Source organism: Perissodus microlepis, chromosome 4 (genome assembly GCF_051167445.1).
Source record: "Perissodus microlepis isolate ML-2025 ecotype Zambia chromosome 4, ASM5116744v1, whole genome shotgun sequence".
NCBI lineage: Eukaryota > Metazoa > Chordata > Actinopteri > Cichliformes > Cichlidae > Perissodus > Perissodus microlepis.
Genome location: NC_140464.1, coordinates 2,545,593 through 2,560,516, shown reverse-complemented (window position 1 = coordinate 2,560,516; position 14,924 = coordinate 2,545,593). Strand labels below are relative to the sequence as shown.

General features: G+C 41.0%; 1 protein-coding gene across 1 annotated transcript in view; it reads right to left on the bottom strand.

Annotated features, from left to right (window-relative positions):
• Positions 1–1,456: 1,456 nt before the first annotated feature.
• The window catches only part of gsg1l (gsg1-like), a 44,238-nt gene continuing 30,770 nt past the window's right edge, over positions 1,457–14,924 (bottom strand). Inside the window, exons 4-5 of the mRNA XM_084925085.1 lie at positions 5,989–6,100; positions 1,457–2,999 (exon numbers count right to left, since the gene is read on the bottom strand). Coding sequence (XP_084781211.1) covers positions 2,639–2,999; positions 5,989–6,100 — 473 coding nt within the window. The 3' untranslated portion in view covers positions 1,457–2,638. The remainder of the gene's footprint in view (positions 3,000–5,988; positions 6,101–14,924) is intronic.

The following is a 14,924-nucleotide window of genomic DNA, read 5'->3' as shown; positions in this document are numbered from 1 at the left end:
TAATTTATGGACATTATTCTGCAGAAGAAAAATTGTTACCTTTGATATTTTATGCACAATTTTCCAATATTACAGTTTTATGTGTACCGAGGTGTTTTCATCGTGTTTCCTTGCTTCTTTTACCCAGTAGATCTTTATCCATAAAGTGTTTCCTAGTGAAATTTAACATCTTAACATTCAACTGAGAATTTTTTTGGAAAAATAAATGTAATTAGTAAAAATAATAAAGTGCATTCATTCATAAGTAAAATAAAGCACCTTTTTTAAATCATGTGTAATCATGGCAACTCGTGGACTGTTTTGGGGACCAGAAGTTGCCGCATTTGGATCAGATGGTGGAGGACTAATTTATCAGCCTAAAGCCTGGGTTACATGTGCATTACTGCAGTAAAGTTGGAGATTTTAACATATGTATCGGCAAACACTGACTCAAGAAACTGCAGGTCTTCTTCGGTGGCTTCTTTTGTCAGTCCTGGAAGCTGGTGTTTGATGGAGGCAAAGAAATGAAAGAAAAGACTGGACTGAACCCTCAGCGCTCAAGATTTTAGTTTATACACCAGCTCCACATTCAGCGTCAGCAACAGGATGTGGCCTGAACACGACCTGTAAAAGTGCAACGTGTGGTATTTCATTTTAATCTGACTCTGGCCAAAAATAATCATAATCTCTGTTGCTTCCTGTCCTGAGGCCAGCTTTTCTTGATTTCCCACAGTTTCTGTGTTTCTCTCTCGCTAAACTTTGCCTCATTTTTCTGCAGACTACATCAGATAAGAGATACCGAGGCTCACAAAGAAGCATGTCTTGGAGCATGCTTGATCGGTTGGCAGTCTTGCTTGCCCAGGAGATTCTCCAGGGACTGATTTGACCTGGAAAATCGAGCGTTCACATGAGCTACAAAGCCAGTGTGTTAATCTAATAGCATGTCTACTGCAGGCATGTTCACTACTGGGCCAAATAAATGTGGCTTGGATGATGTAGTTTAATGATTTATCATCTGTTAACGCAGGAAGGAGTGAACTCAAAATATTATGTTTTGCATATTTAGCTTGGCTGTTTCTGCTCATTGGACCCTACTACAGCAGCTTTGCATGACTCAGCCCCGCACATCGTAGATCTGAAACAAACTTTTAAACCAAAAAAAGAAGATTTGAACAACAGGTGGGCGGGGCTTCTGTATTAGGAATACCTCCTCTCTGTCTTCAAAAACCAACAGGTGGTGTCACAGTAACTACGTTCATCTTTATACTGCCTGTGGTGTAAAGTGTGTTCACAGCCCAGCACCCACAACAAAGAAAGTGATAAGAAATCAGTAATTAAGTAACATATTTGTTACTTTAAAAAAAAAAAAAAATGTAACAAATAATGAGTAGTAATTATTTTTTAGTAACAGTTCTAAAACTGTGCATCAGTTGCGTCTGTTGAAAACAATTTTAAGACAAGAAAGTTGTGTAACATATTTGCGTTTTTAAATATTTTAATGACTATTTGAATATTTAAAAATCACGACCATCCCAACTGCAAAGCGATCGCACTCCAGCGAAGTGGACTCGGGGGACAAACATGCTCGAGCACGTCAGCAGTACAACTCAGTCTGATATGACAAGTAGCATATGTGGCTAATGTTAGCTAAATTAGATATTGCTGTTCCTCTACGGTGGCCCTGAGGTGCAAAACACACACATACACACACATAAATTAACTGTGAATAAATTATCGTTACTGCTGAACAAACCACAAATAACGTTTATACTGTGTATAGTCCAATAACAGGGTATGCAGCTGTTCATACATTTCATAGCAACAGTTTGATAATATTCATTTTTCTTGGATTTTTTAAAAAAAAAGTTCCACGAACAGTCATGTTTGACCATCTCCTTCAGGAGGGATGCAGCGTAATCAGAAATCTAGTTTTAAACACAATTACATTTGATTCTTAATTAATTTGATATAAATGATTAATAAATTATTCATGATGTTTAATTATTATAATTTTAATTATATAATTTTAATGTAATTCTTTAATTCCTCCCAAGAATCTTTTATTTAATAAATAAATAAATAAATAAATAAATAAATAAATATTTTTTATTTTATTTTACATGGATAATATTAAACAGTTGGTGGACACAAACTTGTGTTTGCCAGAAAGTCCAAGAAGGATGTTCAAGGGTGTTTGCTGGTAACAAAGAAGAAACCTTAATGAAAACGTTCTTGTATTTTCTGAAATACTTCTGTGTTTTGGACTTCAGGGCCACTGTAATTTCCGCTTCTTGCTACAAGGGTCGCTATTCAGCAAAGGCTTTCACCATTTTTCAAAACTGTGACGATGTATTGATGTTAAAATACTACACACAGCACCTCAAAAATAAGCAGGAGAACGCCTACTTTCACCCACAGTCTATTTCTCACACTTTACACTGACTTTCACTTCACACACAGCGAGAACATTTGTATTTTCTTTTTGTAATCCATGTTTAATCTGCCTTTTAGTTGTCCTCTTAAAACAGAAAATAAGTTCTGCCTCTGCTTTCAGTTACAGCGGACAAACTAGCGGCCGGGTCCACATGTGAAGGTGCAGTTCACCTCATCGTGTAGCCACGTCCCCAACCCAGTCAATCCCCTCATTCCAATGTGTGACTCAGCACTGCTCCTCCCCCAGTGAGTCCGTGTTCTCCCCCAAGTCTATTGAGGCAGACCCCGCTCTCATCTTCCCACGTCCCGGTCCGGGACCTGGACCGGGGCCCGTGCCGGGCCCCCCGACAACAAGCCCGGCTCTGGTGCCGCTGTGGCCGGGGTAGACGTCCACGGTGCTGGAGATGGACTGGAGTGAACGGTCCCGGAAGTAGTGGAAAGCTTCCTGGTCCAGGTAGTTCTGCTCCTCACGCAGGCCCTGCTCGAAGAGCTTCCGCTTGTGTCTGAACTCGATCACAGTCTTGGTGTAGGAGTTGAGGGTGGTGACGGAGGCGGCCATGCAGCAGGTGAAGGATCCCCACGCCATGCTGCGTGGAATAAGAGAGAAGAAATCAATAAGTATGAAATATATCTTTGGAAAAATGTATTTTTTTGTATTAATTATAATTTTACTTGAAAGCTTGAAAGAAAAAGGCAACTGGACTTATGTAGGTCACATAGATTGGGCCTGTGGTTTTACCCTTAACCTCCAGTGACGGTAATTACCCACACCCCTTTTCAAACCGTGGGTTATGTGACGACTCACATAGTCAGTAGTGGGCCAACCATCATCTGGACCACGTAGAAAGAAACAACGCCCACTAGGAGTCGATAGGGACCCTCGACCTTTTGTGTCTAAAGAACCGTCTTGGATGAGAGGTGAAACATCTTCACCTTCTACCAACACAAACTACCATGAACTGAATGACTGAGAACTTGCACACTTATAGATTTTTTTGCTCCTATTTAAAATAAAATAATCCCGGTAATCTTTCGATTCAGCACAAACAAACAAGGGCATCGTTTGTTCATCAGACCTTAGTCCCCCAGTCTCCAGGTCTGCTGGGGAACACCGATGCGTTCCCAAATCGACCGGGAAATGTAATTCTGAGCTTTTCATCTTCATTCCTTCAAATGTTAGCAGGACGATGATCGATGCTCGGCTACCTCAGAGTGTGTGGTGACTCTGGAGAGCCTAATGTTGAGCAAACAGTGTGGGAAATAAATGCTCTACAGCACAAAAAAACAGGCAGAGGTCTGTAAACATGCTGAGCAAGAAAACCATGAGATAAAACAAAATGACGCATAAAATCCATCACTTTTTATCTTGGGACAACAGGAATCCATAATGTGATGTAATTTGGATAATACACTATAAACTCAATCACTTTTCCTTCCCTTTTGTAGGATTATGTTTTTAACTGAACCATTACTGTTCCTCAGAGGAAGCAGAGAAACAGTTTAAAGGCAAAACCAAGTAAACAATATGAAATTACAGCAATAAATCTTCACGTATAGCACCGCAGTGAAGCATATAACAAGTCACCGCAACGTAAAATATATAAATTACCCTCAGTCGATGACACCGTTTCTTTATTTCTTTTGTTTACTGATTACATTTCAGTTTTACACCCGATTACTGTTGGAGCTACAAGCTTATTATAGTCAACGTTTTAGTTTGTTAACATTTAATATTACAGTCGGACGAATCTTTGATATGTTTACAAAGTATAAAATGAATATTTGGCATATGTCCTCCATACACAGTAATCATTAAAAAGACTAAAACTAACACTGAACTAATAATAATTTGAAACCTCAAACCTCATTTGAAACTAACTGAAACTAAACTGAATTTCAAACAAAATAAATAAAACCACAAACCAAGTAGAAAGAACTAAAATATAAAAACTGTGCAGTGGTAATCCAGAGCTGTAAAATACTTTAAAGCCTTTCGGATAGTGCAGCTTTTATTGGTCCAGCACTGAATTTTCACTACAAGCACCAGACGTTTATTTTTAAACGTTTTAAAAGGACGTCGCTTTACATCCAGCTAGCACCTGTCAGTGAAAAAGGCCACGCCCCTAACTTTAAGCCTCAACAATTTTGTTTTTGTTTTGTCTGTGTGTCTGTTTTTTTTTTTTTTTTTTTTAAATCAGACTGTAAACATGTTTGTTTCGCTGTAGTTGGACATTTTAACATGGGAGTCTATGGGGACTTGCTCCTGAAGCCCCTGCTGGGCGCTAGAGGAACTGCAGTTTTTACTGCCTCCCTGAGTTTATCTCTTGTGTGTTTTGTTTCTCACCAAATCCCTCCTGAGCATGTCTGCTCCGTCAGCCACACACCGTACCTCCACAAGCTCCGCTGCCTTTTCTCAGGGGATTTTTCTTTATCTTTAAATATGATTCAAATGAAAACCAAAGAACCAGAGGTAGATGTGGTGGGGGTTATTAAAAATATCCAAAATAATTTGGACTATAATTTCTTTAACAACATAAATGAAACAGACTTATCTTACTGCAAAGCATAAACAAGATCCTCGCAGTAGAGGCGTAACAGGGGTTACGCTCAGTCCTGATGAGTTTGTCTGACAGAACGTGACACAGAGGTTGTTTTCCCGTGAAAAAAGACTCGGCCTTTTCTGTGTCTTCAGCACAAACTGTTCTAAAAGCACAGAGCTAGAAAACCTGCCAGATGAAGAGCTGCTGTGTTTGTGTTTTTTCCGTCTTCATATTAAGCGTTTTCTCTTATTTCTAACACCGCTCGTGCTAAAATCAAATTAAGGTTATTGCTTTCAGTGGAGCTTTAAGCAGAAAGTTTGAGTGCACATCAAGCGTCCGTCATCGTTTCATTCATCCTGAAGGAGCGTTTTGGCCTTCTGTTCCAGCAGAGGTTAATCCTCCTTTCCACTTTAACGATCCTGAATGGCTCCCTCGTGGTGGTAAATGGAGGCTTTCGCTTAAATGACTAACACTGAAAATCTTTCTATTAACAGGAGCAGGTGTTCTCGTTCCAGGTGTTTCCCTCCTTCTGTCCTGCTTTACTCGTGTTTGGTTGAAATCCATGTTTGTGCTTCTATATTTCTGCTCATCTGTATCACTTATGCACCTCTTTATAAGGCACAGGCGCTTCTTCTCTCTGTTAGTTCAAAAATGGACTTTGTTGGAACTCAGCAGCTGCAGCTCAGCTTTCAGCAGAGAGCAAAGACAATTATTAACAGCAGCTCCCTGCGTACCTGCAGACCACCTGCTGACAGGCTGCTGCACACCTCCACCAACAGTCATTACAACGAGGTATTTGGAGACGTGATGCGTCTGTCTGTGAACATCTATGTGTCATTTTGTTGAATTCTTACATAAATATGGACTCTGTGACCTGTCAGACACATTCCATTCTTCATATCAAATATTTGGCAGCCATAACATGAAGAATTTTAACATCTTTGACAGACAGTCATTAAACATTATTATGGACTCAGGTTTAATGTTGGGGTAAAGCTAGTTAGGGGTTAATGTGTGTGGGTGGCTGTGGACTGACCAGAAGGACCATCCATAGTCCCAGCTGTGAGGCCTCCAGTCTTCAGGACCCAGACTGACTGTGATCTGGAACACCTGGGTGTACATCATGTGGGCCACCATACCCAGAAGACCTGCAGCGCACGCACACGCACACACACACACACACACACACAAAAAACATATAATACTGGAGCCAAATTTACACACCGTACAGCACAGTCAGTGCCCCTGTGCAGCCATGGTAGCAGTCTGATACTGTTGCTTAAATATAATATGAAACTGATCTGCATGTGCTGTAACAACCCCCTCTGAGCAGGCTCTTGGTGACAGTGGGGAGGAAAAACTCCCTTTGAGCAGGAAGAATGCGTTCAGGCGGATCTGGTTCTGTGAAGTCGCTGAGACTGATTTCGGTGATTCTCAGTGAGAAATGTGGAGACCTTAATTTTTAATGACCGAATCTCAGTCTGTAAACACATTTCAACATTAAATGTAATCTGATTACAATCAGTAGGTACATTTTAGTTCAGTTTTAGAGTCTCAAAGTCATTTCAGCCTCATCTTCACTCAGATACTCATCTCTGAGGTTCAGCTGTGACAGACATTTTTCCATCCCTGTGATTGATTACAACACGACCAATGATTGATCACTGATCAGTGTGTTATGTGTCTAAAGCTTTACAGGATCAGGAGCAGGAGAACGACTGTGTGTCAGCTGCATCACTGCCCACAGAGTCAGACAAATGAACACTACAGACTTTATTCTAAGCTGATAATAAACCTGTGACATAAGCTCCGTCTCCGTCCTTCCATACTGGGGACTAAATGATCATAAAACTGCTCTTTTTAAGGACAAAAAATAACAATCTAATGTCCAGTGTTTGACTTTAATGTTCAGGAACTTTATAAATGACGAAATGAAACCGAGGGTCAGCCAGGCGCTTCACATTTATCCATCAGTAAATCAAGTAACAGCACGATTTATTCTAAGGCTTTTTCTGGGGGGGCTAATTAAGTTTTTAAAAACTTTTCTGGACGCATAAACACATTTAAGCATCACCATTAGACAAAATGTCTTTAACACATTAAATATTCCTGTTTTAATGAGTCCTCTTTAGTCCCAGGTCAGTTCAAACTCTGTGAGAACGGCTTGGAGACACATTAGTGTGTTTTCTTGCTCTTACATAACAAGAGAAACCCTCAGCACGAGACAGTCTGCCACCATAATTACCACAAAGCAAAAACAACAGTAAATCACTGCAGCCCAACAGTAATGAATCAGAACACATGTAATGATCATAATTAGTCATTATACAGAATCAATTGAATCAATGAGCGCGCTCGGAAACATCCAATCAATTACAGAGAGCGACACAATCAGTCAGCAGAATTACAACAAAGTCAAAACGCCGCGGCGCAAACGAGTCGATGTGACATTAACGAAGGCATTATACATCACAATCACGTGTGTGTGTGTGTGTGTGTGTGTGGGGGGGGGGGGGGGGGGGGGGTCCTTTATGCTCCATATTCATCAGCTTTAAGACACCCACCATTACTTTTTATTTATTTATTAGTAAATCAAAGCTGTTTGTTGATGTCTTCACTTTTAATACTCCATATTTGTATTCCTGAACTCTACTGGAGCAGATTTGCATGAGTCACAGTTTAAATTTTCAGCTTCCTCTGATTGGCTGGCCCTTGTAATACGAAGAAGGTTGAAGAAGAAGGTTGGCTGGGTGCGAGGGGAAAGGCGGAGCCTGGTAAAACAGGTGGGAGTCCTCATCAGGTGGCTGGGTTCAGGCCAACCGCTATAGGTGGCATCCAATCAGGACGCCGCCTGGGTGCTCTCAGACAGCGAGTAGGCCTTTGGGTAGAGCCACAACTTGCTGGTGAGATTATGTATTGCATTTAGCACGAAGAAGTAAGTGGAAAATTTTTTAGGGAAACTTAATTTGTGGCAGTGATAAATAGTTTGTGTGGCTCACAGTGGGGTGGGGGCTCTTTGCAGAAGTTTGTTTTGGGCTCCTGAGAATGCAGGGCTCAGGTGTGGAGTATACACGTTGGTCTCCTTAGATGTAGCTGCAGGTCTGAAAAGTGAAGCCGATGCAAAAGTGCTTTAAACCTGCATTCCCTTTAGTGCCCACCAGGGGGCGACCTCTGTGGCTGTAAAAAGTCTGAGGCAAAATGACCCTGGCTTCTTTTCTCTGTGACCTCTGTTGCTTATTTTAGGTCAAACTGAACAAATCATCAAGTGTCTTTTGTAAATGATCATAGCTAATGATGTGTGATTGACAGCTCCACAGACAGATCCGGCCCTCGCTGGCTACGCCTGGTTTTTGGAGTACGTGAGCAGAGGGAAGGCCTGGATTTTTATCTCTGCTGTGTAATAGTTTTCAAAATGTCAATTACCTTTCCCTGGTGGAGAATGAGCATGAGGTTTTTACATAATTCAGAGCAGAAGTGTCACTTGTGATATGAAGTGATTAAGGGAGCGTGCTTCAGAGGTTTGCTGCATAAATGCTGTAAAATGTGCCGCTGTCCTCTGAGAGGAGCAGACGAGCAGAGTGACGGACGCATCGCCAACTTCTTGTGTAAGAGGTTTAGCGTAAATTGGGAGAAAAATCCCTGGCACCGCCACATCCAAGGCTGCCATGGGATAACCTCTGACCCTGGACGACCTCACAAATCTGCCTCAGGCTCTGTCCGCTCTGCTGCTGATTCTCACAGCAATACTCAGAATATATTTGTTTGTGTTCGATGTAAATGATGCCCAGTGGTGTTTAAAGGATGTTCCTGATGCCAAAAAATAAGAAGAAGGAAGGAAGGAAGGAAGAAAAGAAGAAGAAGAAGGAAGGAAGGAAGAAAAGAAGAAGAAGAAGAAGAAGGAAGGAAGAAGAAGGAGAAGAAAAAGAAGGAGGAAGGAAGAAAGAGAAGAAGAAGAAGGAAGGAAGAAAGAGAAGAAGAAGAAGGAGGAAGGAAGAAAGAGAAGAAGAAGAAGGAAGGAAGAAAAGAAGAAGAAGAAGGAAGGAAGAAAAGAAGAAGAAGAAGGAAGGAAGAAAAGAAGAAGAAGAAGGAAGGAAGAAAAGAAGAAGAAAGGAAGGAAGAAAAGAAGGAAGGAAGAAAAGAAGAAGAAGAAGAAGAAAGGAAGGAAGGAAGAAAAGAAGAAGAAGAAGAAGAAAGGAAGGAAGGAAGGAAGGAAGGAAGAAAAGAAGAAGAAGAAGAAGGAAGGAAGGAAGGAAGGAAGAAAAGAAGAAGGAGGAAGGAAGGAAGGAAGAAAAGAAGAAGAAGAAGGAAGGAAGGAAGGAAGGAAGAAAAGAAGAAGAAGAAGGAAGGAAGGAAGGAAGGAAGGAAGGAAGGAAGGAAGAAAAGAAGAAGAAAGGAAGGAAGGAAGAAAAGAAGAAGAAGAAAGGAAGGAAGGAAGAAAGAGAAGAAGAAGAAAGGAAGAAAAGAAGAAGAAGAAGAAGAAGAAGAAGAAGAAGGAAGGAAGGAAGGAAGGAAGGAAGGAAGGAAGGAAGGAGGAAAAGAAGAAGAAGAAGAAAGGAAGGAAGAAAAGAAGAAGGAAGGAAGAAAAGAAGAAGAAGAAGGAAGGAAGGAAGGAAGGAAGGAAGGAAGGAAGGAAGGAAGGAAGGAAGAAAAGAAGAAGAAAGGAAGAAAAGAAGGAAGAAAAGAAGAAGAAGAAGAAGGATGGAAGGAAGAAAAGAAGAAGAAGAAGAAGAAGGAAGATAGGAAGGAAGGAAGGAAGAAAAGAAGAAGAAGAAGAAGAAGGAAGGAAGGAAGAAAAGAAGAAGAAGGAAGGAAGAAAAGAAGAAGAAGAAGAAGGAAGAAAAGAAGAAGAAGAAGAAGGAAGGAAGGAAGGAAGGAAGGAAGGAAGGAAGGAAGGAAGAAAAGAAGAAGAAGAAGGAAGGAAGGAAGGAAAGAAGAAGAAGAAGAAGGAAGGAAGGAAAGAAGAAGAAGAAGGAAGGAAGGAAAGAAGAAGAAGAAGAAGAAAGGAAGGAAAGAAGAAGAAGAAGAAGAAGAAGAAGAAGAAGAAGGAGGGAAAGAAGAAGAAGAAGAAGAAGAAGAAGAAGAAGAAGAAGAAGGAGGAAGGAAGGAAGGAAGGAAGGAAGGAAGGAAGAAAAGAAGAAGAAGAAGAAGAAGAAGAAAGGAGACTTGCATCTTACCGGACAGCACGGTGAAAACAGCGGCGAAGGCGTTGAGTTTGAGTCCGTCGATGACGTTGCTGGAGTGGAAAAGCTCGAGACACATGAGGCTGAAGCCGACCACCAGCAGCAGGATGTAGAGCACCTCGGACACCACGGACAACCACAGCACGCCTACAGACACCAACAGACCGCTCAGTCAGACAGACCTCACATGGATGCGTCCCGTACTTCTGAAGCTACGAGGGCTCAAAATGCTGGAGAGAAACTTTGTCTCCCATTTGTTCCAACTTCAGCCATTCATTCATCTGCTGTCCAATAAGCCACAAACCTGTGATGAAACTTTGATGAATTCTCGGATAATGACACATCTCTCCTCTGTAGTGAGGACACGGCACTTAGAGCTCAAAACAAGGTGAGGTTATTTGTTTCTCATCATCCCAGAGGAGGAGAGGAAGGTGTTTGAGCCCTCTGGTCATAGACAGGGAAAAAACCCCTGCAGAGCTCAGAGAGACATTATAAAGGATGATGAACAGCTGTTACAACCCCGCTGTACCGTATGACATTTTTAAAGCACAGAAGAGATGTCATCCTGTAGCAGAAGCTGCCCTTGGGGTCCGCTCTCACTACCACACTTCTTTTCTCCACATGTATTATTTCTAAAAAGGCAAAAAGCTCCTCACGACACAGAATTAAACAGGATTATCTGCTCCTCTCCGCTCTGCACTGCTGGGGATGAAGAGGAGGTAAAATTACAACCTCCAGGCTGAATTTTCAATTTGAATGTCAGTGAGTTTTGGTGCGGCGCTTCAAAACCCCCAAACTGGGAATATTGATCACTAATTTTGTCTTTGCTCTTTTCTCTAGGCAAGGTGGCAACCAACTATTGTTTCCTCTGCATCAGGATGCTAACCTTTCTACATGTCATCGTCTCCACGTGGACATATTTCTTCCAAACGGTCTAATAATCATTTCAGACTCCTTAATGAATCTTAACCAGCATCTTTAACTTCAAACAACTGCAAAGGAGAAGCCAGACTCTGTATTTCATGTGGTAGCACTGGTTTAAAGTCAGGGAACGACACTTCCATCCACTTTAGCCAATACAGATCATTTGAATATTGGCACCATGGAGATAAAGAGGAAGAGTCTGTGTGTCTCTGCTTAGACTGCTGTCAGATAAGCAGGAGAAACCTGTTCACATTCCAGCACAACAAATTTAGTTTGTTTGTTTTGTTGTTTAGAAGTAAACAACAGTTATCGGGTGCATTGACATCACAGTTCACACGAGCAGTGACACAGATAAGGTGGAGCTCAGTCATGTGGGATGATCTCAGACTAAATTTATCCACATCAAAAGGAAGGAGGTGGCGTGGGCATCTGACTAAAATGCCTCCTGGATGCCTCCTAGGTCAAGTGTTCCTGGGAGGAGGTCCTGGGACAGACCCAGGATGTCTCTGCTGCGATGGGGATGCATGAACGCATGAATAAAAATACCATATGGTCAAACTAAAAGAGCACCTGACTGACTCATATGACATCTGCTATTGAAGCGGAAACCAGAATCTCACCAGCTTTATTAAACATCTAAAGATCAGTGTTGGTCAAGTTACTTGAAAAAAGTAATCAGTAACTAATTACTGATTACTTCCCCCAAAAAGTAATCCAGTTACTTTACTGATTACTTATTTTCAAAAGTAATTAATTACTTTGTTACTTTTTAAAAACATGATTTACAACCTGAATAGGTGATAAATAGATCTTTCAGCCCAATTCTACTTTTTCTGCATAATCCATCATACAAAATGTAATCAAATGAAAAAGTTACTTTTTAAAACTTGTTTTATTAGATTTAATCTTTTAACTTTATGTATCAAGCAAAAATTTAATTATATGCACCATTCTCTGACTTGAAGAAATTAGTTTAACATTTAAACCTATTTTCTGCACATTCCAGCACATAAAATAAAATATTTTTTGTGTTTACACTCAGTCTTTCAAATAGATGCAAGTGAAACACAGCAGAAAATAAATAAAGTCAAAGACTAGCGGTCCTTTTGCTCTATTTTCACCTGTAAAGCAGGAGTAGGGCAGGCGGAGGTTTACCCTGGTGCAGGTGTGCGGCAGCGGTCAGTGGAAGAATCCGCGAGTTTCTCTGTGAGTTAGCGCACTTGGTGCTTGTTTAGGGTTTTTTTTCTCTGTAAAAAGAAGTTTTTTTGCAATAGTAATCCCTTACTTTACTCGTTACTTGAAAAAAGTAATCAGATTACAGTACCGCGTTACAAGTAACGCGTTACTGCCCATCTCTGCTAAAGATATTTAACATCGACGTTTTAAAAAATACCAGCGATGAATTCAAACCATCTGAAATGTGTAAAAATAGTACAAAGCTGAATCACTCACATCAGAGCTCATGCACATGATGCTCAGTATTATATTCTCACTGTGACTCTGAATTGGGAAAGAAGATGAATGAATGGATGTTATTACCTGAAAATATAATCAAATATATAAAGAACAAATTGAACCTAAATGCACCTTTATATGTCACGAGCTGGTGCTGGGAGACTCGTCGGGCACAGATGCCGAAGGACGCCTTGTGCTTGTGGAGATACGAGCAGGTTTGACGGCGCAGCAGAATCTGACACCCCGGAAACGAGAACAGGATAAATATCTCCCAGTACGAGCAAGGCCAGCGTGCCCTGTGTCAGTTATCAGTTCAGCGCACAAAGTGTCTTCTACTCATGTGAGTTTCTCCTAATGTGAAGTGTAAGTGCTGAGAGGAGGAAAATAAAGCACATGTGCAGTGGCGGCCCAACGCTGACACAAAGAAGCAGCTCGGAAACTTTCTCTCTCATCAGCCACACGAGCAGATTTTATTCAGATGCTTCCGAGCTCGTCCTGCATCATTCCGTTCATTTAATCACATCAAACTCCCAGCGAGAGATGAAAGATGACAAGAGACGCTGCTCTGACTCGAAACCCTGTAACCGGTGTGACCCTGCAGGTCGCACGAATTGCATCTTTTGACTCCACGCTCTCTGATTTCTTATTAGCCGCCGCTGTAATTTCCACACAGTCGATACAAACAAATTCCAGAGGTATAACCGCCTGCGGGGAAATTCAGAGTGCAACAATATTGACCAAAAACAATATTTTCCCCTGTTTCTGTCATATTGAATATGCACCAGTAGACTGAGCAGACTTCATTAGACTGAAGGCAGTAAATAAAATGTGCTGTGAAGGACTAAACCAACACTTCCTGATAACAGGAAGGAAGCAGCTCATCAGACCAAGTCTCATGTAAATGATATAATTACACCTTTAATTACTCTGTGCGCGCAAGTGTGTGTGTTTTCCTGAGCTTGTCAGTGGTGTGTGAAGTCAACAGTTTCTTGGGTTAATACATTTCTGACACCATTTTTTTGGGTTTTAGAGTTTTTAAAAACATTTTCATGTCATCAAATGCAAATTCTGGTGAATTAATGCTGCTGTAACAGTTTAACTCGATACTTGATAAGATGGTTTGAGTGTTCCAAAGGGATTTGTGTCTTCTCCTGCATCAAACTGGGTTTCAGTTTTATCACATTTTAGGAGCTGAAAGTGTCCAAATTTGGATGAGAGGGTGGAGTGCTAAGTGTTCGGCCAACACTAACTAGCTTAGTTATCCATAGACTGTATGGGAGCAGGACACAGACAGACAGGCCTGCTCAGTAACTTCCAAATTAATTCCTGATATTCCTAGAAACTGGAGACTTTTGGATGGCCTGTGAGCACAGTACCAGGACCAGCTACAACTATAACCACCTGCTTCACCCTCCAGCTGTCAGCCATTAAGGCCATGCCCTTTATTTCAAGCATCGAGTTTCCACGAACGGTAAAATTATCAGTAATGACCAAACATTTAATGTAAACATTTAAACAGTAATGACCTTTTGTACAAGGGTGTAAAAATATCTGTTTCTGCCATTGGTGGAGACTGACCAGTGACTGAGTTTCTGACCAGTTATCTAATCATATTACCTCTAATTTAGCTAATATTTAAGACAGCTGAAAAATCAGGTTCATTTATTAAATATATCCAGGTTTTGGAAAATGACATTTTTTCCCTATTTTGCCTCAGTGCAGACTTTCAGCTTTCATTCAAGACATTTACCCAAAGTGCTCCACTAACTGTTTGGGCATTGTAGCCGTTTTTATAAACAAGTCCCCATTTTTAGAGGACCAAAAGTAATTGGACAATAGCCAAGCAGTTTCACTGCCAAGCGAGGCCAAGTCCCTCATTATTCCATGACAAATTAAGCAGATTAAAGATCTGGAGCTGGCTTCAAGTGTTCACCAGAACTCTGAATCCAAGGTCCAAAGAGATATCAATGGAAGAAAACAAGGCCATCAGTAAGCTGAAAGAACAAAATAAGTCTCTCAAAGATGCAGGAAAACCTTTAGATGTGACACACTCAACAAACTGGTTAATTCTTAAAAAGAAAAAGAAAATACATTAGTCAGCTGAGAAACAGTGAAAAGAAAAAACTTTTACAACAACATGCAAACCATCGATTAGACTCAAGATCAGGGAAGACAGAAAACATCTAAAGAGTCGGCAGAGTTCTGGAAAAATGAAAGAAATCTTTGGACAGATGAAGAAATTATGATGGAATTATAGCAGAATGATGGAACAAGAAGAGAACGGAGGAGGAGAAACAGCTCATCATCTGAAGCAGAGCACATCATATGGCGGAGGTAGTGTTATGGCACTGGACTGTGTGGCTGCCAATGGCACCGGGTCACTGGTGCCTATTGATCACCGACTGCTGATAGA